This window comes from Heterodontus francisci, chromosome 19 (genome assembly GCF_036365525.1).
Source record: "Heterodontus francisci isolate sHetFra1 chromosome 19, sHetFra1.hap1, whole genome shotgun sequence".
NCBI classification, from domain to species: Eukaryota; Metazoa; Chordata; class Chondrichthyes; order Heterodontiformes; family Heterodontidae; genus Heterodontus; species Heterodontus francisci.
In genome coordinates, this window is record NC_090389.1 from 47,233,863 (window position 1) to 47,257,280 (window position 23,418).

Genomic DNA, 23,418 nt, shown 5'->3' on the forward strand with positions numbered 1-23,418 from the left:
ATTGGAATACAAATATATGTCTCAAGGCACTTCATAAATAAGTAGAGTGAGCTGCAAGATTAGCAACTATGTCACCTGGGGGCGTGGGAGAGTTGTTGGGCACTGGAGAGGTGGGAGTGCACAGAAGGTCAGTGTTGAAGAGAGGTTACATGACAAGAGAGATACAGGGCTGAATTTTAACTTTCAGACTCACTTGTAGCATGGGAAGCTGACAGTATGTGGGGAACTCGAAAGTCTCAGCTGCACATTTGCCAGTCACGGCATTTGTATCTGACTTCCGGGTTTCCCGACCAATTAGAGTGGGCAGGTGTGATGACAACCCACATCAGTCTATTTCAGCTCCAGTATTTAAAATGACCTTGTGGGTTCAGAATTGAAGCATTGTAGAAGCCTCATGATAGAACCAGGAACTTCATTGATGGAAGGTCAACATGGAAAGTCAACATTACGCTTTTCGAATGCGTCACTGGACCTGATGCTCTAGGCTTTCAGGACCCACAGCGGGATTATGTTCCCTGCATACTGGAGGAAGAGAGCGACCTCAGAGAGCAAGCAGGCTTGACTGGAGGTTGCCGAGGAGGTCAGTAGCAGAAATGTGGTACCTCGCTCCTGGATACAGCACAGTATACAGCATGAGGTTTAATGACCTGATCAGGGCAGGAAAGGGAAGTGACATGGCGCATTCACGTACAAAGCTCCTCAGTCTGCCTTTCCCAGCCTTCTCCTGTATATCATTGCTCAGACCAACAAAGCTTTCAAGTGCACCCATCCCTCTCTCTCTCTGCATCTCCTCACATCCCCATCCGAGCAGCCACCTCTGGCATTCATCCTCATCTTAATGCAATGTCGTACCCATCCCTCACAGTCACTCCCCACAGATGTTGTCTGTCCATCCTCTCAAAACATTCCATAGGTCTCCTCTTCCTCTCCGTGTAGGAGAAGAGACCACAGAACACCAGAGAGACACAGAGCTGGAGGTGGCCCTCTAGTCATCATTACCTTGACAGCTGTGGAGGGGGTGGCAATAGACATAAGGTCTCAGCATGCCTGCCCTTTGGAGATGGAGATATGGAGGCCTCCTAGATACCTAGTGATTAGAATTGACTCATTGTGGCAACACTCAATCATGTTGACTTGATTCAGCAGCCACTGAAACATGATGCTCTGTACAATGATGACTTAGAACCCTCTCACCTTGTCAGCTCTAATTTATGTCTTTTGTCTCCTATGGGTCCTTCATGCGTCACTTAGGAGCTGGTGCTGGAGAAGGACGAAGACTCCTTAGAGGAGGTCACTCACTCTGAGGATGCACCATTACACAACTCATGCACACCATTTACCAGCTCAGATACACACACCTTGGTTGGCCTGCCAAGACAGGTACTTGGGTTGTCACATGGTGCCACAAGTGAGCAGGAGTAGGTGTTAGAGACAGGGACAGCAGTGAAGACTGTTGGAGGGCACAGGACACTTCAAGCTCTGCTCAGCTGGACGCAGATGCTGAGCCTCGGGGTTCATTCAAGAAGAGAACTATTATGGAGCAGCAGCAGAAAATGTATGTGGTTCTGTCAGCATTTCCAGAGGCACTGCACACTCTTGGAGAGATTGGAGGAGTCTGTCTCCAGCATGAATGCCATAATATCCATGGCCTTCACGCTGATGTCGCCGTCCAAGTGGCCACTTGAATGGACCATCAGACATGGCAGACAACTGAGTGCATGCTGACCCTCACACTCAGTCTGCCAGTTTCAATAGCATGGAGGAAACCCTCCCCTTGGCAACTCATTGAATTACAGCAAAGTGCTGTCCAGCTCTTGGCTAGCAGGATACTGTGCTCGCTGACCTACATTGGCTCCCAGTCAAGCAACGCTTTGATTTTAAAATTCTCTTTCTTGTTTTCAAACCCCTCCATGGCCTTGCCCCTCCCTATCTCTGTAATCTCCTCCAGCCCCACAACTGTTTGAGATATCTGCACCCCTCTAATTCTGGCCTCATGAGCATCCCAATTTTAATTGCTCCACTATTGGTAGCCATGCCATCAGTTGCTTCGATCCTAAGCTCTGGAATTCCCTTCCTACACCTCTCTGCCTCTCTACCTCACATTTGTCCTTTAAGATACTCCTTAAAACTTACCTCTTGGACCAAGCTTTTTGTCTTCTGCCCTAATATCTCCTTTTGTGGCTCATATTTTTTTTTATAACACTCCTGTGAAGCACTTGGGACATTTTATTATGTGAAAGGTGCTATATAAATATGTTGTTATTTACCTTTTCAATGACCACTCTTGTGCTCATCTGACTTTTTTAACTTCCTGAATGTTAGTGGTAGGGCTCCTCACAGGTGTCATCAGTCACATCTTTAGAAGATAGTCCTTGTCTCCAAGGAGCCATCCACTGCCTCTGCTTTGAGGCATGAATATCTGTGGGAGACTTGACTGGCACAAGACTAATGCATCATGGTAGCTTCCTGAATATCTTGCACACACATGCAAGATGATCTGTGGTTGCAGAATAGCTGAACACTGATGGAGTTGAATTCTTTTTGGTTACTCCTGGTTGATCTGAGGGTGCCTTGATTGCTAAGTAGGCAGTCTATGACTTCCTGGACTCATTAGAATCCAGCCAGAGGAGTAAATCAAAGGTTCTCTCATTCTGACTGACTTCATTAGTAGTGAAGTGCACGTAAGTTCCAGCCATGGCATCCATCACCTGGGAGATACAATTTGAGCAGTAGGTTGTGAGATTCAGCAAATGGCACTGGTGCTCAGTCAGGTCCAGAAAACTCACCCTCTGTCTGGATACCCTGTATTGGAGGAATTGCCTTCTGTGAGCTGGAGCTCTGTGCTCATCCCTTCTGTCTTGTGGAGTGGCAGGTGATTGAAGAAAAATCTGCTGCTGCTGCTGCTCCTCATGTTCTTCAGCAGGGGTCCAAGGTAGAGGTGCATAAGCAGCTTCCATGCTGCTGAGAAAGCTGACAGCTGGGAAATGCAGATCAAAGGCAGCAAACTCCAAGAGAGCAGGAATGACATCCAAAATATGGGAAATCACCTCCAAAGCAGTGAAAGCGCACACTCACAACAAGTCCTGTGAATAAAAGCCTTTCATTTAGGCAAGGAAGAAACTTATTTCTCAGTGTTCAAAGCCTTTCTTGTCTGTCAATTGCCCAGCTGGAATTTTGAAGAATGAGAGTTGATCTTATTGAAACATACAAGATTCTGAGGGGGCTTGACAGGGTAGATGCTGAGAGGCTGTTCCCCTCGTGAGGGAATCTAGAACTAGGGGGCACAGTTTCAAAGTAAGGGGTCTCCCTTTTAAGGCAGAGATGAGGAGGAATTTCTTCTCTCAACGGGTCGTTATACTTTGAAATTCTTTTCCCCAGAAAGCAGAGGCTGGGTCATTGAATATATTTAAGGCTGAGTTAGGCAGATTTTTGACAATTGCACCGGTTTTCCAAAGTGAAGTCAAGGTTCAAGTTTTCACTCAAAAATATTTGCATAATCACAAATGCAAAATCTTCCTTAAACCAGCACAATTGGTCAGCATAATAAAACATAATGTGGTGGTTCCTTCCTTGCATGAAAATATATTCATTGACTTATTTAAGAAAATATAGTGACATTTAAAAAACCATGCTGAAATGTTAGCAGTTTCATTTGCGTTCCCTAGTCAGTTTCATTGTGAATGAAATATTTTAAAACCTGCCTACTTGTGCCTTTGCACCTAAATGAACTAGCTTTCAAAAACGGGCACAATCAGCAGAATGTCACCATGCTCATTATTTCAAGGGGGTTGGGGGGGTTGGAGAATGTGGCCAGTTTTGTGGGCAGGGCCGACTTTCAGCATGATAATTTTTGAACCAGTGTTAAAGATCACGGAAACTCTAGTTATGCTCGATGTAACACGTGTTTAAATTTCCTTGGTTTTTTTAACGATGGCTTGGCCAACTTCACGTGGATTGCATTGATAAAACTAGCTGAAATTCCAGGCCACTATCCTGGTAAAATTGGCAAAGACAAGAATTTCATCCTAATATTTTAAACCTAAGTGCCTGCATTTAATCTATACTTGAGGTAAAATCAGCAAATTCCTTCACAGAGGTATCTTTTTGTCCTTTCAGAGCTGCCCTCTGGGTGGGAGAAGATAGATGACCCTGTATATGGTGTCTACTATGTCGAGTAAGTTTTGTGAAATTCTGCCATATCTAGAAGACAACTGAGCCGACAACCCCAGTAATTATTAAGTAGAAGATATTGTAATCAAAAGAAAGCTAGTATCCAGTTTCACCTTATTATTTTATGGCTTCCATAAAGCTATTCCTTTTCCCTCATCTTTCTGTTCCCCTATCCTCACTCCCCTCCCGCCCAGCCCTGTCACAGACCTTCTCTTGAGATTCTGACAATTCCATACTGTGTGAGGCAGCTGCACTCCAATTTATTTTTAAACTCTTTGTATGAATAATTATCTGACCATTGTTTCTTCATGACTTTTAGTTTCTGCAGTATTTTCATTTTTGTCCATTTTTTAAAAATGCTGTTCCTTCCTTTGAACTTGCAGGTCTGCTTTCCCAGTGGAAGAGGCCTAAATGAGGCCTAGACCTGTTGATGAAGGGCACTAGTGGTGCTCCCTGCTTGACTGGTGGAAGGCACTCTGTGTTCTGATAATTGACTATTTGACCTTCATCATTTGACACATTTGTTAATTTATTAAGCATAACCAGAAACTTTTTGCTTATTTGATTAGTCACTGATCAATTTCCCAGATTAACCAATTGGCTGATAATCATGTTACAGAATGTCTCTGAAGACATCACAGATTTATCTGGCTGGGATCCACTATTCTTTGCCCTGTGATACAGTCCACAGAAAATGGAAGGCCTTGTATTTAGTTGTATATGTCTAAATTCCATGGGAAATTTTGGTTGCGACACATACTTGTTTAGATTGTTTACTATTCTATGTTATATCATATTTTACTGGCAACATCAACATGTTAATACGAACAGTACATGCTTGGCACAAATGCAACATGAATGTTGATTTCTCTGAGAATATGTGTTTTTGCTGAAGCAGGATTTATTAAGGAATAAATGCATAATATACATTTTTGCTGTCAGCTTCTGAATTTGTTGATACTAAATTAGACACTCCTTCCCGGATCTAGTTTGTATCCTAACATAACACTTGCCTCTTTCATTAGTCACATCAATAGGAAGACACAGTATGAGAATCCTGTCGCTGAGGCCAAACGCAAAAAACAACAGCAGCAAGCAGAAGGTGAGTTTTGAATTCAACTGGCGCGTCACACAGAAAATATAATGAGGAAAATCAGATGACTTCCAGACACCTCTGCACAAGATATTGACACTAAACCCATTTGCTCAATCATCAACATGGCATAATATGGGTTACTTATTGTGCCTGTGCTTCGCAAAAAAACTGTCCCGGTTGTGAAGTCATTCGTAAATTTCATGCTATCACTCTAATGAAGAAAAATAATTTGGGCCAAACATTGGAAATGTTTTCTTATCAAGAACAAAAGGAAATGATTCCTTAAATTGTCATTGGTGAAAGCAAACCTAGCTTGAGATTATCGTTGAAGGAAATCATATACTCACATGATACTTTGAAATTATTTTTTCTCACCTCTCCAGAGTGGACAGAGCAACAAGCATCTCCTGGCCCCAAAGCTCCAAGCTACACACAGAACAGTCAGGAATCTTTCAGAGAAACCCCAGCACAAGGTATGTTTGATTCAGCATAAGCATTGGTAATTTGTGACCTGAAAACGACTGTACTCTGTCTTAAAAATGAAAGGGGATACAATAGATAAAACTGATTTGTTGAGCGGTGTTGTGGGTGGGGTTGGATTTGGGTGAGGTTGGTTGAGGCAGGGGGTTATGTTTTTATTTGCCTTAAAATTGCAAGAATCCTGTTCCCTGTCTTATCTGTAGATTAACAGCAGAACATTCAAATTGGCAACTGCAATAAGAAAGAGTTTAAAACCTATTTTGTCAACACTACCTGACCAAAGAAGATAAATAATCCTTCATAGAGGTTTGATATTGTTTGAATGGTGTGCACAATAGTAACATCCTTACCTATTGACCTTACAGTTAACTTCAAATCAAAAATCAAATTGAAGTTTCTGAAAATATACTTCACTGATTTCAAAGTGTTTAGAATTTTCAACAAGGTTACAATTTCTCTTGCCCATACCCAGCTGGAAGCCTGACACTGAACAAATTTGCAATTTATTTATATGAACAGGCAAGCCTTTCTTCACAAGAAACCCTGCAGAGCTGAAGGGGCAGTTCATCAACACTAAGCTGAAGAAGAGTACCCGAGGGTTTGGATTTACAGTTGTCGGTGGTGATGAACCTGATGAGTTTCTACAGATTAAAAGTTTAGTTCTTGATGGGCCTGCAGCACTAGATGGCAAAATGGAGACAGGTACCAAATGAAAAAACCATTCTAGTCTTGTCATTTACAAATATTTAACATTTATTTTGCACCTCTTCCCACAGGTACTCACGGCTTGACTTTCTACATTGAGTTGGACAGATCCATGATGTAAATGTCTGGCCAACATAAGGTCCACTTCTGTGGGATGAGGACCAGGACTGAGTCTGCCACTTACCCTCTTCTCTCTTGAAGTGTAATGTTCCCTTGTGATGCTGCACTCCATTAATGAGCTAAGCTCGGGTGCAAGTCATTGCTGACATTCAAGCCTGTGATTCATAATGCCAAGCGGCCCACTGCAGCCTCCATTAATACCAGCGTCACTGCTTTGCAGTGTGACTGAATAAATCAAATTGTGCTTTATTAAATGGTGTTTTAGGATCACATTTTATGATACTGCCTGTTTATAATTCGGTTTGTGATGACTGAAAAGTCAAATTCCATTTTTATTCCATGGGATCCTGGGGTCTTCCCATGAAAACCACAATCCACTCACCTCAATTATAGTTTGTATACCTGTCTAGTTGTTTAGTTTGACTTTAGGTTATTGGCTATTGTCAGGAAGGTGCTTCCATTATTAATATTTTTTTAGGACTCATGTTTAAAAGATTGTGAAAATTGGTTCATTTGAAAGACTGAGGAGATGCCGGGATTTGTTTTTTTTAAAAGGTTATTGGAAGGACACTTGGATTTATTTTTTAAAAAGACACTTACTGGAAGAGATAATGAAGTACTAAAATAAACAAGGCATCTTGCTGGCTATTGGAGTTGTTTACAGAGAAGTCCCACATCGAGGTTTATGGTTGTCAGGAGTTTTGGCTTTCTGATTTGGCGTGCACTGTTTGAATGTGCAGTTGGTGTGTAGCCTGCTACAAGAGAAGCCACCCAACTCATCCTTTTCCACCTGTTTTGGAAAATCTTCTGAGAATCAGTGTGATAGCCAAAACTACTGATGCAGTAATTCTCCCGAAAAGCCTGCAAGACTACTCCTCGATGTTTCCTGAACAGAACTGCTCAGAAAGATCTCAATGACAGCCATCTACGTGTACCTGGATGCCAGATCAAAGGCCATCTGGAACATTCCATATCTTATCCTTTTTCTTCAAGAATTAGCAATAACTTGGCCGTAGTATTTTTTTAAAAAGTTGATCTCTACAGAGCCAGTTTATTTTCATTTTCCTTTTTTCCCCCCCTTTAACCAGTGTGTGTGTATGTTAGGTTATTTTAGAAGGGTAGATATTTATACTTTCATATTTCAAACTGTGTTAATAAGCTTTGCATCTTTATTGAATAAGTCTTGTTTTATAATAAATCAATAATTTTGTTCTTTATTAAAGAAACCTGGTTGGCGGATTTTTTTTATTCTGAAACTAATATAGATAAAATTTATAATTGGCCTGAATAAAACATTTAAACATACATTGTGACAAGTGGAGAAGTGGAACTAGAGAAAGACAGTGCATTCCTCCAATCTCGATCATAACATATAATTGGGGGCTTGGTCCGGGTTAACCCAAAGCCGACAAAGTGCAATTGTAAGTGGGGTAATAATAATTGAAAATAGAAAAAGGAAAATGCCAGGTTTCTTATGCTTTAAGTAAAGCCTATACTACCGGAATGGCTACTTTTGATGCAAGTGCATATGTGCAGCAGTCTGGGATAAATTATGATTCTGTAATGGCATTGAACGCTGACGAGCTATTAAGCGTGGTGAAGGACTTGAAGCTATATATTAGACAAAAAGCTAGGAGACCTGAAATTCAGAAACTAGTGGCCAGAAAGCTGAAAGTTGAAGTGAAAGAGCCAGAGAGACAAGTAGAATCAGAAGAAGACAAGGTAACACTGGCACAGATTCAGTTGGACAATAAGAAGTTAGAGCTAGAATTTCAGGCGAGGGAAAAGAGCATTTCAAAGGGAGGTAAAGGACAAAGAACGGGCATTTCAAAGGGGGCAAGCAGAGCAGCAAGCGAGAGAAAGGGCAAGAGAAAAAGAAAGAGAAGAAAAGGAGAGAGGAAGGGAATACCAGCTTAAAAGGCTGGCACTAAAAATAAAGGGTGAACTTGACCCCAGGGAAAATTCTGATGAGTAAGAATCTGACTCCAACCCAGGACACAGTGGGGAGCTGTTCAAATTTGTGCAAGCCCTCCTAAAGTTTGAGGAAAGGGACGTAAAGGCATTTTTCATTTCTTTTGAAAAGAGAGCTAAACAGATGAGGTGGCCGAAAGAAAACTGGACACTGCTCATACAAAGCAGGTTGATAGGCAGAGCTCATGAATTTTATGCTATGCTTTCTGAGCAGGCTTCTGCAGATTATGAGATGGCAAAAAAGGCTGTTCTTGCTGCTTATGAATTGGTCCCTGAGACTTACAGGCAGAAATTTTAGAACCTCCGGAAATAGCCTGGGCAGACTTGTATAGAATTTGAGCATGTAGGGCAAATTAATATTGATCGTTGGATGCAGGAACTAAAGTTAGAGGCCACGTATGAGACCCTTAGGGAAATAGTTCTTCTGGAGGAATGTAAAAATTCACTCCCTCCATTAATAAGAACCCATGTAGAGAACGAGAAGGTTTCAATAGCCAGTCAGGTAGCTGAGATCGCTGATGATTACGAGCTTGTCCACAAGTCCAAACCGTTTTCATGTCACCCTCATAAACCTGAGAAGGATAGAAGGTGGGAGGGTGAAAGGAAGGCAAGCAGCCAGGACGAGAAGGGACAGCTGGGAATGTACAGGGATCTCCTCCTCAGGCCAGAAAGGAAAGTGCTGAGGATGGAAGTGAGGTATGGAGGCCTCAGTGTTTCCATTGCCACAAGGTGGGACACCCTTGTGCGGATTGCTGGAAGTTACGGGGTATACCCATGGGACTTACTGGGATACACAAGGCCCTGACTGAGAGTATGACAGCTCAAGTTGTAACTCTGACTGCAGCTGCACGGCCAAGTAAAAAAAACGCTGTGAGTGCAGGGGCCATGAAAAAGAGAGCTATAGGGAATTCTTATCAAAAGGAAAAGTAACTCCTTATCCCTCAAGTGAGGCAGTTAAACTGTAGTTATACTTAGGGATACAGGAGCCACCCTAACTCTTTTGCTGGGGAAAGGCATAACTTTTCCACCAGAGAGCGCATTGAATGCCAAGGTTTTAGTGAATGGTATCGGCGGGGAGTATATACCCGTACCTTTGTATCGGGTGCAGCTGGAATGTAACCTAATGTCTAGAACAGTAACCGTAGAAGTTGTCCATAGTTTGCCTGTAGGTGGAGTTGACCTACACCTGGGGAATGATTTGGGTGGATCCGGAAGACCCACGCACATATAAGTCAACATTTTTACTGGCCTGGTCTTCAGAAGGACATGGTGCAGTTTAGTAAAACGTGTCATATGTGCCAGATTGTGGGAAGGCCGCAACCTGCAATAAACCCGGTACCTCGAATCCGCATACCAGTTTTTCGGGAACTATTTAGTAGGGTGTTGGTAGACTGTGTGGAATCTTTACCAAAAACAAAAGTGGGACACGAATATATACTCACTATTATGAATATGGCTATTCGGTTCCCAGAGGCCATTCCCTTGAGAACAATTTCTGCTAACGTAGTGGTAGAGAAGTTAACCCAGTTCTTCGCTTGATATGGATTACTGATTGAGATCCAGTCAGATCAGAGTTCCAATTTTTTGCCTAAAATTTTTCAGGAAGTTATGAATAATTTGGGTCTAACACAGTTAAAGTCTTTAGCATACCACCCACAGATTCAAGGGGCTTTAGAATGGTACCATCAAACCCTCAAAATGATGATCAGTGCATACTGTCATGAATATCCCCATGATTGGGACAAGGGGCTGGAATTTCTTATGTTTGCCACTAAGGATTCATCTAATGAGTCTACTGGTTTTAGTCCTTTTGAATTAGTTTCTGGACATGAGGTAAGAGATCCTCTGAAACTAATGAAAGAACAGAGGGACGAGCCTTCCATGTTTGATTATGTATCCGTGTTCCAGCAGCGGCTCATGAGAGCCTGCAAAATGGCTCGGGAACACCTTAAAGCTTCCCAAACAACCATGAAGAAATGGGCAGAAAAGCGTGCCCAGGACCCGAACATTTCAACCAGAGGATGGTGTGTTAGTATTACTGCCTTTACAGGGTGAACTGCTGAAAGCACAGTTCAGTGATCCATATAAAGTAGTCAAAAGGATTGGTAAAGTAAATTATTTGATTGACACCCCAGATCACTGGAAAAAGAATCGGCTGTGTCACATCAATATGTTGAAACAACATCACCACCGTGAGGAGGATAAGCCAGCACTGGTATGTCAGGTAGTAAGGACAGTGAAGGATGAAAGGGATAATGAGGATGAGGCAGGAGGAGGCCTAGACAGTTCCCAAATTGAACCTCCTACTATTTGGTTAGCAAACACTGAATTGTTAGGGAGATTAGACACAATGCTTTCATAGTTAGATGCAGAACAATGAGGAGACCTAACAAGTCTACTCACAGCATTTAACGGAGTCTGTAGGGACAAACCAGGATGTACAACCTTAGCCATTCATGATGCGAATGTCGGAACATCCTCTGCTATAAAACAGCATCCTTATCGCTTGGATCCAGAGAAACAGGCCCAGGTGAAAGCAGAAATTCAATACTTATTGGAAAACCACCGAATTGAACCCAGTCAATGCAGCTGGAGTTCCCCAGTTGTGTCAGGGCCTAAACCTGATGGTTGAACTATATTTTGCATAGACTACAGAAAGGTTAATGCAGTAACAAAGGCAGACTTCCTACCTAAAGCGTGGCTACCCGACCCGAACCCGGCCAGACCTGACGACATGTGCCGGGTTCGGGTCGGGTCTCTCTTCCGGATCCAGCATTTGGGCTCGGGTCGGGTCGGGCTGGACGTGGACAGTGCTGTCTTGCTCCGAGAAGTAATCTTCAAATGAACAATCAGGACATCAAGGTGGGAAACACGCAGTCCAGACTCCGTACTCTGCAGTAAAGCCTGGCTACCTGACCAAACCCGACTACATGTGTCGGGTTCAGGTAGGGTCGGACATTTAAAAAAATTAAAGGACTCGGGCCCGGGTCGGGTTCGGGTTGGCTGTTGTCGGTTCGGGCCCGGTTCGGGTTTTAATTTTATACCCGAGCCAGGCTTTATTCCTATCCAATTCCTTGCTTGGAAAATTGTACTGACAGAGTTGGCAGTGCCACATTTATTACCAAAATAGATTTGTTAAAGGGATACTATCAGGTTCCTTTAACACCCCGAGCTAAAGAAATATCAGCCTTTGTCACACCAAATGGTCTTTTCCAATACTGACTGATGCCATTCAGGCTAAAAAATGCCCCAGCAACTTTCCAGAGACTAATGAACCAAGTGGTAGCCAGTGTTCCTAACTGTGTAGTTTACCTTGATGATGTGCTGGTATACAGGAAAGACCACTTGGAACAACTAGAAGCTCTGTTTGGAAAATTACAGTTGGCCGATTTGTTGATAAACCTTGCCAAAAGAATTTGCAAAAGCGAGAGTAACCTACCTCCGGCATATAATAGGGCAAGGATAAGTGTTGCCAAGAACAGCAAAACTACAGACATTGGCGGAGTTCCCTGCTCCTAAGACTAAATGAGAAATCATGAGGTTTTTGGGGATGTGTGGTTTCTACTGCAAGTTTGTACCAAATTTCAGCACTATAGCTGCTCCACTGACAGATTTGCTACAAAAGAAGACATGTTGGTGTGGTCAGGGGAGTGCCAAGCATCTTTTGAGAGGCTGAAAGCAATTTTGATAAATGAATTGGTGTTGGCTACCCCAAATTTCACTAAGCCCTTCAAGGTAGCAATTGATGCTTGTGACCTGGGCGTAGCTGCAGTCCTGTTACAAAAAGATGAATTGGGCACAGAAAGACCAGTGGGATACTTTTCCATAAAGCTAAATCGACACCAAAAGAGATATTCTACAGAGGAAAAAGAAACCCTGGGCTTACTACTAGCTCTTAAACATTCTAATGTATATGTCCGCCACGACTACAGAGAGACACTGGTATATACTGAGCATATCCCACTAGCTTATGTGGAAAAATTCAAAAACCAGAATGCCAGACTATTTCAATGGAGTTTACTATTGCAGCCCTATCACTTAAAGATTATCCACACTGCGTGGAAAAACAATGTAAGTGCTGATGCTTTGTCTAGAATTTAACTTTGCTTTGAGTTATATGAGTTCAGGTCAGAGCTGTATTAGTTACAGGTAAAGAGTGAATGAGAATGAGTATGTAAATGTGTTTTAATTTTTTGTTTAATATTTTGTTTTTTTCCCACACTTTATAATGAAACACATTTAAAAATGGTGTTTCATTCCTCCAAGGGTGGTGGTGTCATGAAGATGCCTCCATTATTAATATTTTTTGAGGACTCATGTTTAAAAGATTGTGAAAATTGGTTCATTTGAAAGACCAAGGACATACCTGGATTTATTTTTTTTAAATAAAGGTTACAGGAAGGACACTTTGGATTTTCTTTAAAAAAAAGAACACTTACTGGAAGAGACACAATGAAGTGTTTAAAATAAGCATAAGGAGCCTTGCTGGCTATTGTAGTTGTTTACAGAGACGTCCCACATCTAGGTTTATGGTTGTCAGAAGTTTTGGATTTTTGATTTGTCTAGGACTGTTTGAATGTTCAGTTGGTGTGTATCCTGCTACAAGAGAAGCAACCCAACTCATCCTTTTCCACCTGTTTTGGAAACTCTTCTGAGAATCCAGTGTGATTGCCAAATCCGCTGATGCAGTAATTCTCCCAAAAAGCCTGCAAGACTACACCTTGAAGTTTCCCAAACAGAACTGCTCCAGAAAGATCCCAGTGACAGCTGTCTACTTGTACCCAGACACCAGACCAAAGGCCATCTGGAACATTCCATATCTTATCCCTTTTCTTCAGGAATTGACAATAAATTGGCCAAAGTACTTTTTTTTAACGTTGATCTCTGCAGAGCCAGTTTTTTCAGTTTCTTTATTTTTTTCCCTTTAACAGGTGTGTGTGTGTGCATGTATGTGTGTACATTAGATTATTTAGACTTTCATATTTCAAACTGTGTTAATAGGCCTTGCATCTTTATTGAATAAGTCTTGTTTTATAATAAATCAATAATTTTGTTCTTTATTAAAGAAACCTGGTTGGCAGATTTTTTTTATTCTGAAACTTCTGAAAAGTATTGGTAACTGTGTAAAACATTTAAACATACGTTGTGACCAGTGGAGTAGTGGAACTAGAGAAAGACAGAGCATTCCTCCAACCTCGGTTGTTACACTATATTTAGTACATCTACCTAGAAACATAGGACCCTTGATACTCAACAGTATCCAATTCCTGCTATTGTCGATATATTATGCAAATTGTTACTTTTGTTTGTATAGCACAACACCATTTGTGAATTATTATGTAATTGTGAAGCTAATGCATAAATTAAACAATTGACAATGCATTAGTATGGCTAATCTTTTCTAATTCTCTCTCTTAGGTGATGTTATAGTAAGTGTAAACAGCAGTTGCGTGCTGGGATATACCCATGCTCAAGTTGTGAAAATATTCCAGTCAATTCCAATTGGGGCAACTGTGGATCTTGAACTTTGCCGGGGTTATCCTCTGCCTTTTGATCCAGATGATCCGAATACTAGCTTGGTGACATCAGTAGCTATTTCAGATAAAGAGCCAATTATTGTCAATGGCCAAGAAAACTATGACTCCCTTTCAAGCCACAGTAGCCAAACAGCTCCTGCAAATGGGAATGGAGTGAAAGACCAGAGACCATACAGTCCATCATCTGGTGATGTTTCATCAAATGGATCCCATACAGGCTATACCAATGATAACGTCTCCTTGGCTTCCTCTATAGCAACTCAGCCTGAACTTATAACTGTTCATATAGTTAAAGGCCCTATGGGTTTTGGTTTTACCATAGCAGATAGCCCTGGAGGAGGTGGCCAAAGAGTTAAACAAATTGTGGATGGTCCGCGCTGCCGTGGCCTGAAGGAAGGGGATCTCCTACTAGAAGTCAACAAGAAGAATGTCCAAAACCTAACCCATAATCAAGTAGTTGATACACTGTTAGAATGTCCCAAAGGTAGTGAAGTGACGCTCCTGGTTCAACGAGGAGGTGAGTGTCAAATCTACTTTGACGATTTTTGATATATATGTCTGAAACATTTGAATAAAGTTACATATTGTGTAGGTCATTTCCTCCTGGCAATCATTCCCTGCAGTTCATAAATGCATAAATATTCTGTATAATTATAAAGGCGACATGATCAATAATAGTTATTTGGTAGTATAGAACTTGAGTAATGCTGAAAATAGAGGCATTTTGTTGAAGCTTTTCGTCTTGCACTCATCAGGACAACTTGCAAGTATACCAATGTAAGGGAAAGCAACATTTATACTGTATGAGAAGAGAGTGCTGATTGTTTGGCAAGTGGACTCTGATTGGTAGAGGTGTTGCCATGGAGAATGCTCCAGTTTATGGTGACTGATAGTTAACTGCCAAGCTTTGTTTGAAATTTAAACGAGGCAGCTTGACTCTGATTGGTCAAGGCATTGCCCTGAGGAATGAACCAGCGAATGGCTGTCACTTATTTTTTTATCTGAAACAGGCGCAATGTGTGTACATGTTCTTTGTCTCTGCAGAGAACAGGGCCCTGTGTATTAATATATGTAGCTTCCAGTACATGCAAATGTGCCACACTGCGAGCCCGACTGACCATCTTAAATTAATGTCAGCGTAATTCTTAGCACACTGAGGATTATTTAGCAAATGTTGTCCAATCGCGGAATCACATCTAATGTTGGACACTGTGTTTTGAGTTTTGCAAACTTGGGCTGGTTAGGTACGGCCTGTACCCCGCCCATTGCGAACAGCGGAAGGGACATGTTGTTTGATACGATCCGTCAATTTTTGGGACGTACGGCCTATATACCTAGCATCACACTGGCATTGAAATTCATAGATCACATTACTCATTTGTGTGAAAGGCAGAGCGTCTTTTTGGCTTAACGGCAGCATCCTTTTAGTTGCCAAAAGCACACGTGTTGCTACTGCCTAGTAACAGTGCGAAACAGCTAGCTTCACCTGTTGCACAAATTCACATGTGGTGCATTCTCCATGGCAACCCCTCTCTCAATCAGAGTTCACTTGCCTGCCAATCAGCACTCTCTTCTCACGTAATATAAATGTATTGCTTTCCCTTACATTGGTATTCTTGTAGATTGTCCTGATGAGTGCAAGACGAAAAGCTTCAACAAAATGTCTCTACTTTTAGCAATGATCAATAATCTTTGTTGCTTTGGAAGAAATTCTGTAGTTGCCTTGTCTTTGGAAAAAGCTATCCATTATACTTCGTATTTTGTATTTATACACCATTTTCGAACATGGCACTGAGCTCCTTCTGTTTAGGATTGCTGTTGGTTAAATCTCTTTATACTTGTACAGCTTTAATATCTTTTGCTGCGTACAGTTCTTGGTAGGCCTGTCACAATGATTGAGCTTGCTCTGGTGCAATGAGTTTAATCTTCTGATTAACTTGTGACAAAGTGTATAAAACCCAATGAAATAATAGGATAATTTAATTTGTCCAGTTTGTGAACACAAATTGTTGGGGAGGGGAAGAAATGATGGAAACTTTGTATAGAAGAGGTGAGAGAAATCATTAATGCTTGCACATAATGAGTTTGATTCATGTGTAGTCTTTAATTGGTGCAACAATACTAAATGGCTCTAATGACCACAGTTCGATTAGTAAATTGATTCTAACTGCTGTCATGGCAAAATATTATTTTGTCCTTGCTATTGGAATAAATTGAACTATTCAAAGCAAGTTATTAATGAAAATTAATTATATGAGCAAGAAGAAGTAAAGTCTGATGATAATAGATGAACATTTAACATATTTATGTGACATTCCTCTGTCTACTATTGAAAATAAATGAGCTAATGTCCTCATAAAAATAGCAGGGAATTATTATAGGAATGTTATTATTGCCAAGAGTAAGTTCTAGTCTTAAATATGTATAATATACCCATCTGTATTGAAACAGTTCTTGCATCATGATCAAGTCAGCTTTTTCTCTCATAGGTTAAGTGCTTTCTAACAGATATTTCCATTGTCTTACCAATCATACTGTACAAAGCTATTCTCTCAAAATTCAATTTTCTCCTCAATCGGATTGCACCAAAAGGGCAATTCTCAGATATGCAGCCATCTGCTCAACTATATATCCTAAATATAAATTAAGAATAGATAAAAATGCAATGATTCAGAGGGGAAGATTTACAGACTTACCCATAAACTTGCTCATCCTATCTTTTAATTTTCCAACAATTCCCCCCCCCCTCTCTGCTTGTCTGTCCTTCCAACATACTCCACCAGATATCACCTCAGGTATACCTTACTCAGGTAAGAGAGATCAGCCCACAGTGCCTGCAGTCCACACCTCAGTCTACCAGGAGTATTCAATGTTGAGATGAATTTCCTGGAAATGATGCAACACTTAGCATTTTCACTTGATTTAGAAATACTTAACGTCTACTTGTAATTGCAACAGTTAAAATAAGCACTTAAACTGTTTACTGTCAATAACAAATTGCCCCATGGAAGAGGTCAGCTCTTGTGATGCAATTAAGCTTAATCAAATGGTGAAATGTCGATTTAGCAAATAGCCATTGGCATGAATTTGAGTAGTTATAAAACATTTTTGACTTGATGGAGCATAGAATAATGGTTATATTGTTGAGAATTAGTGTGGTGCATAGTGTTATGGTTGAGTTTACAAGCGATACAATCCCAGTTAGACTTATGTACAGCTGCAGAAATTAGGTGTTGGATTTTGAATGCAGCCACAAGTCCATTCTCAAGAAACATCACTGCTCTTCTGCTCTGCTACTGTATGAAAACTGAACTCACATGTCTGGAAACATTCCCTTTTCTTATATGGTGACTCAGTATTCATAAACATGCTTTTGTGCTGCTTTTTCAGTGTAGGTGTACATAAATCTGACCACAAATTTCCTACGTAATCTTGATATGTTTTGAATCAAATCTCCAAGGGTTTATCTGTTCAGGAATCTGTGACATTAGGTCACCTTCCACTATGGTCTGGATAATAATTGCTAAATAATGAGAGGGCAGACTCAGTTTAATGTCTCATCCAAAAGGTAACACCTCAGACAGTGTAGTACTTCCTCAGTCGTGTCAGACTACATTATGTGATCAGGTCCCTGGAGCGGGCTTGAACCCACAGCCTTCTGACTTAGTGCTGAGTACTACCACCGAGCTACAGCTGACATAGGTCATTTTCCCAGCTAAATTTTAAACTCTTCTGTAACTATAATTTAAAGGGTTATTGTTATCCTTCCTGATATATCTCACCTCCCACCTAATCTGCCTCTTTCCCAAAGTGTTCAATCTCCCCCCAAAGCAGAAGGTCCGTTCAGGCCTCAGCCTTATCAAGCAGACGGCAGCCCAACTCTCCCCTCCTGAACTTCACCTTTTTGCCCTCAGCCCAAAATCTCTGTCACTGTCACATGGTTGAATGTTCCCTTGCATGCCTAGATGCTACTGTCACCTCTTCACACTTCACTGTCTGGCCCCAAATAACCCTCTAACCCTGCTTGATCTGAACATTGCACTTTGTCTTGAATCCCTGGGCTGGATTTTATTCCAGTGACGGGGGTTGTGGCGGCAGGTCAGAAGGCAGCGATATCGCCACCTCAGCCCTCCATCAGACCCCTGTTGTTATTTCACAGTAGGCAGGCAATTAACTGCCCACCATCAGGGATGCTGTCCCACTAAGGGATGAACTCCCTCCTCGAGAACTGCCGGCCAATCAGAGGGCTGTGGTCACTGTCGGTACTGCAAGAGGTCCTGCAGAGGAGAAGATTGATGAAGATCCCAAGAGAGGCAGTGGAGTCTGGGTCGCCAGAGCCATTCAGGCAGACCCTGGCGAAGGGGTAGGCAGGCTGTCAGTGAGGGTGAGGGCTGCCATTACTGCTGGGGGAGCTTTCCAGGAGCCCTGGATTATCCCCAAAGCAGGGGTCTCCCGAACTAGCTACCCAATTTAATGGTTCCCCCTGCCTCCGTTCCCGTCCCTAAAATTCAGTCCCCTGTGTGCAACTCAACTAGTACTGATCGAACTCATTTTCTACAACAACAGCATTACTTTATGTTTGATAGCTAACACTATCTTTCATGACTTAGGTCGGCGTCCCCTGGATTCTCAATATTTTTAGCAGGTCCCTGTGGGTGTAATGGTACTTTGCAAGAGGTCCCTCCCCCGCATATCGACTGATTTGAAAGCCACTGATCTAGACTAGAGTTTACACTGCTTTGGCATATGGTGCTATCAGTAGACTATTAGAACTTAAATAGAAAAATGACAATGTTAGCTATTATGTCCTTGGCCAGCCCATTTCATTAATGGAAAATATTATGTGCTTATTTTATATTTCTTGCTCTTTAAAATATTTTTATGTGCCGCCCACAGGATGGTGTATATAATAATGAAAAAATAACAATTTCGGCTAATGCTGCTGTGAGAGATTTTTGTTCAATCCCAAATAGTACAGAATTTGTGAATCACTTAACATAGTCTTGTATCAGCAAATGAGCTAGAATTTTCATATAAATTTTCACATTTGACACATTTATTACCAATTACTAACAGTTCACATTGATATTCAGCTTTTTAAAAAATTCTTTCACTGGAAGTGGGCGTCGCAGGCAAGGCCAGCATTTATTGCCCATCCCTAATTGCCCTTGAGAAGGTGGTGGTGAGCCACCTTCTTGAACCGCAGCAGTCCATGTGGGGTAGGTATACCCAAAGTGCTGTTTGGAAGGGAGTTCCAGGATGTTGACCCAGTGACTGAAGGAACGGCGATATAGTTCTAAGTCAGGATGGTGTGTGGCTTGGAGGGAAACTTGCAGGTGGTGATGTTCCCATGCATCTGTTGGCCTTGTCCTTCTTGGTGGTAGAGGTCACGGGTTTGGAATGTGCTGTCTAAGGAGCCTTGGTGCGTTGCTGCAGTGCATCCTGCAGATCGTACACACTGCTGCCTCTGTGCATCGGTGGAGGAGGGAGTGAATGTTTGTGGATGGGGTGACAATCAAATGGGTTGGTTTGTTCTGGATGGTGTCGAGCTTCTTGAGTGTTGTTGGAGCTGCACCCATCCAGGCAAGTGGAGAGTATTCCATCACAGTCCTTACTTGTGTCTTGTAGATGGTGGACAGGCTTTGGGGAGTCAGGAGGTGAGTTATTTGCCGCAGAATTCCTAGACTCTGACCTGCTCTTGTCGCCACGGTATTTATATGGCTACTCCAGTTCAGTTTCTGGTCAATGGTAACCCCCAGGATGTTGATAGTGGGAGATTCAGCGATCGTAATGCCATTGAATGTCAAGGGGAACATACGAATTAGGAGCAGGAGTAGGCCACTCGGCCCTTCGAGCCTGCTTTGCCATTCAATAAGTTCATGGCTGACTGATTACTCCACATTTCCACCTACCCATGATAACCTTCCACCCCCCTTGCTTATCAAGAATCTATCTACCTTTGCCTTAAAAATATTTGAAGACTCTGCTTCCACCGCCTTTTGAGGAAGAGAATTCCAAGGACTCTCAACCCTCTGAGAGAAAAAACTTCTCCTCATCTCTGTCTTAAACGGGCGACCCCTTATTTTTAAACACTGACCCCCTAGTTCTAGATTCTCCCACAAGGGGAAACATCCTTTCCACATCCACCCTGTCAAGACCCCCTCAGGATCTTATATGTTTCAATCAAGTTGCCTCTTACTCTTCTAAATTCCAGCTGATACAAGTCTAGCCTGTCCAATCTTTCCTCGTAAGACAGCCCACCCATTCCAGGTAATAGTATCGTAAACCTTCTCTGTCCTGCCTCCAATGCATTTAGATTCTTCCTTAAATTAGGAGACCAGTATTCTACACAGTACTCCAGATGTGGTCTCACCAATGCCCTGTATAACTGAAGCATAACCTCCCTACTTTTGTATTCAATTCCCCTCACGATAAACAATAACATTATATTAGCTTTCCTAATTACATGCTAGGATTACATAGGATATACAGAACAGAAACAGGCCTTTCAGCCCAAGCAGTCCATGCCGCCGTTGAACCTACATTTGAGCCTCCTCCCATCTTTCCTCATCTAAATCCATCATCGTAACCCTCTATTCCCTTCTCCTTCATATGCTTGTCTAGCTTCCCCTTAATTGTTTCAACCATTCCCCCTGTTAGCCAGCTCCACATATTCACCACTCTTTGGGTAAAGAACGTTCTTCTGAATGCCTTATTGGATTTCTTGGTGATTATTGTATATTGATGGCCTCTAGTTATGCTGTTCCCCACAAGTGGAACTATACTCTCTGTGTTGTCTACCAAATCCTTTCATAATCGTAAAGACCTCTGTTAGGTCACCCTTCAACCTTTTTTTCCCCCAAGAGAAAAGAGACCCAGCCTGTTCATCCTTTCCAATATGTATATCTACACATTTCCGGTATCATCCTTGTAAATCATCCCTGCACCCTCTCCAGTGCCTCTACATCCTTTTTATAATATGGTGACCAGAACTGCATACAGTACTCTAAGTGTAGTCTAATCCAAGGTTCGAAACAGGTTTATCTGAACTTCTCTACTTTTCAATTCTATCCCTGTAAAAATAAAGCCTTGTGCTTGATTTGCTTTTTTTTTAATGGCCTGGCTAATCTGTGGCGCAATTTACAGTGATTGGTGTATTTGTATTCAGAGATCCCTTTGTTCCTCCACCCCATATTCATTAGTCTATTATGGGGCACCTTATTGAAGGCCTTTTGAATATCCAGATAACTTGCATCTACTACATTACCATCCTCCTCTTTCTGTTACCTCCTCAAAAAATTCAATAAGGTTGGTCAAGCAAGATTTTCCCATTATCCATGCTGACTATTCATTATTATATTTTTATTCTCTAGATATTCTTCTATTCTCTCCTTTAGTAGGGATTCCATTATTTTTCCTGCCACCGATGTTAAGCTGACTGGTCTATAATTCCCTGGGCATGTTTTGTCCCTCATTTTAAATATAGGAATTACGTTAGCTATCTGCCAGTCCTCTGGCACTACACCTTTTTCTAATGAGGTATTAAATATGTATAGTAATGTCTCTGCTTTCTCTTCCCTAAATTCTTTTAAAATGTGTGGATGCAATCCATACGGACCAGGGGCTTTATCTTTTTTGAGTTTGATTAGTTTTAAACATCCCCTTTTTGTATTTTAAATGCACTTATCTCATTACTCATCTCATCATTCAATGTCATGTCCACCTGTTCTATCTAGGCTATATGAGTGCTCTGTAGACAGATGTTGAACTTCTTTCAAAGAAGAATAAAACCATACCTATGTTGCACAACCTATAACTCTATCCAATTTATGCATACCATTGTTATCTTGCTTTTTTTTTGCTTCTGTATTAAAAATCTTGTCAAATTTATTTACTATTAATTTTAGCCAAATCCATCTTTCCTGCAATTCCATGTTTGAATTTCTCCAATCAGGTATTCGCTGTTGCCACAGCACTGAAACTGCCCTACTCAAAGTCACATCCTCTTCATCCTCCTCATCCTCTCTCATCCAGCTCAGTGTAACTGCCCTCACGGGTCAATTCTTATCAGTTTGATTGGAGCTAGAACATCTACAGCACCTCCCAGAACATGCAGTATTACTTCTCGAGTCCCCCAGGATCTATCCTTAGCCCCCTCCTACCACACAAACATGGATCATACTCTGCGCTACATCTCCACCATCTTTCATGGCCCTTCCACTGCCTCTGTGTTGTCAGACTGCTCATTTGACATCTAGACTTGGACGAGCTGCAATTTCATCCAGTAAAGACCCCCCCACTTCAACCTCAATTCTTTGGCCAAGCATTTGGTCACCTCTTCCTAACATCTCCTTTTAATTGCTGTCCATTTTTGCTATACCTGCATACTAACCTTTTGCAATTCATGCACTCGGACAGCCAGATCCCTCTGCATCTCAGAACTCTGCAATCTCTCATCATTTAGATAATATGCTTTTTTATTCTTCCTGCCAAAGTGGACAATTTCATACTTTCCCACATTATATTCTCTTCCTGCCAAAGTGGACAATTTCCCACTTTCTCACATTATACTCCATTTGCCAGATCTTTGCCCACTCACTTAACCTATCTATATCCCTTTGTTGCCCCCTTATGTCCTCTTCACAAGTTACTTTCCTACCTATCTTAGTGTCATCAGCAAATTTAGCAACCATACCTTCGGTCCCTTCATCTAAGTCATTTGTATAAATTGTAAAAAGTTGAGGCTGCGGCACAGATCCCAGTGGCACACCACTCATTACATCTTGCCAACCAGAAAATGACCCATTTATGCCTACTCTCTGTTTCCTGTTAGCTAGCCAATCTTCTATCCATGCCAATATGTTACCACCTACACCATGAGCTTTTATTATCTGCAATAATCTTTGATGTGGCACCTTATCAAATGCCTTCTGGAAATCTAAGTACAATACATCCACCGGTTCCTCTTTATCCACAGCACATGTAACTCCCACAAAAAACTCCAATAAATTGGTTAAACATGATTTCCCTTTCACAAATCCATGTTGACTCTGCCTGATTATCTTGAATTTTTCTAAATGCCCTGCTATAACATCTTTAATAATAGTTTCTAACATTTTCCCTAAGACAGATGTTAAGCTAACTGGCCTGTAGTTTCCTGCTTTCTGTCTGCCTCCCCTTTTTGAATAAAGGAGTTACATTCGCTATTTTCCAATCTAATGGAATCTTCCCTGAATCTAGAGAATTTTGGAAAATTAAAACTAATGCATCAACTATCTCATAGCCACTTCTTTTAACACCTTAGGATGAAGTCCATCAGAACCCGGAGACTTGTCAGCC

At 41.6% G+C, this 23,418-nt stretch overlaps 1 protein-coding gene across 6 annotated transcripts in view; it reads left to right on the forward strand.

Moving 5' to 3' along the window:
• The window catches only part of magi1b (membrane associated guanylate kinase, WW and PDZ domain containing 1b), a 492,316-nt gene that overhangs the window by 406,185 nt on the left and 62,713 nt on the right, over positions 1-23,418 (forward strand). For all 6 annotated transcript variants that reach the window (XM_068051572.1, XM_068051574.1, XM_068051577.1 and 3 more), the window contains 5 exons: positions 4,117-4,174; positions 5,196-5,272; positions 5,650-5,739; positions 6,266-6,448; positions 13,961-14,596. In XM_068051572.1, coding sequence (XP_067907673.1) covers positions 4,117-4,174; positions 5,196-5,272; positions 5,650-5,739; positions 6,266-6,448; positions 13,961-14,596 — 1,044 coding nt within the window. The remainder of the gene's footprint in view (positions 1-4,116; positions 4,175-5,195; positions 5,273-5,649; positions 5,740-6,265; positions 6,449-13,960; positions 14,597-23,418) is intronic.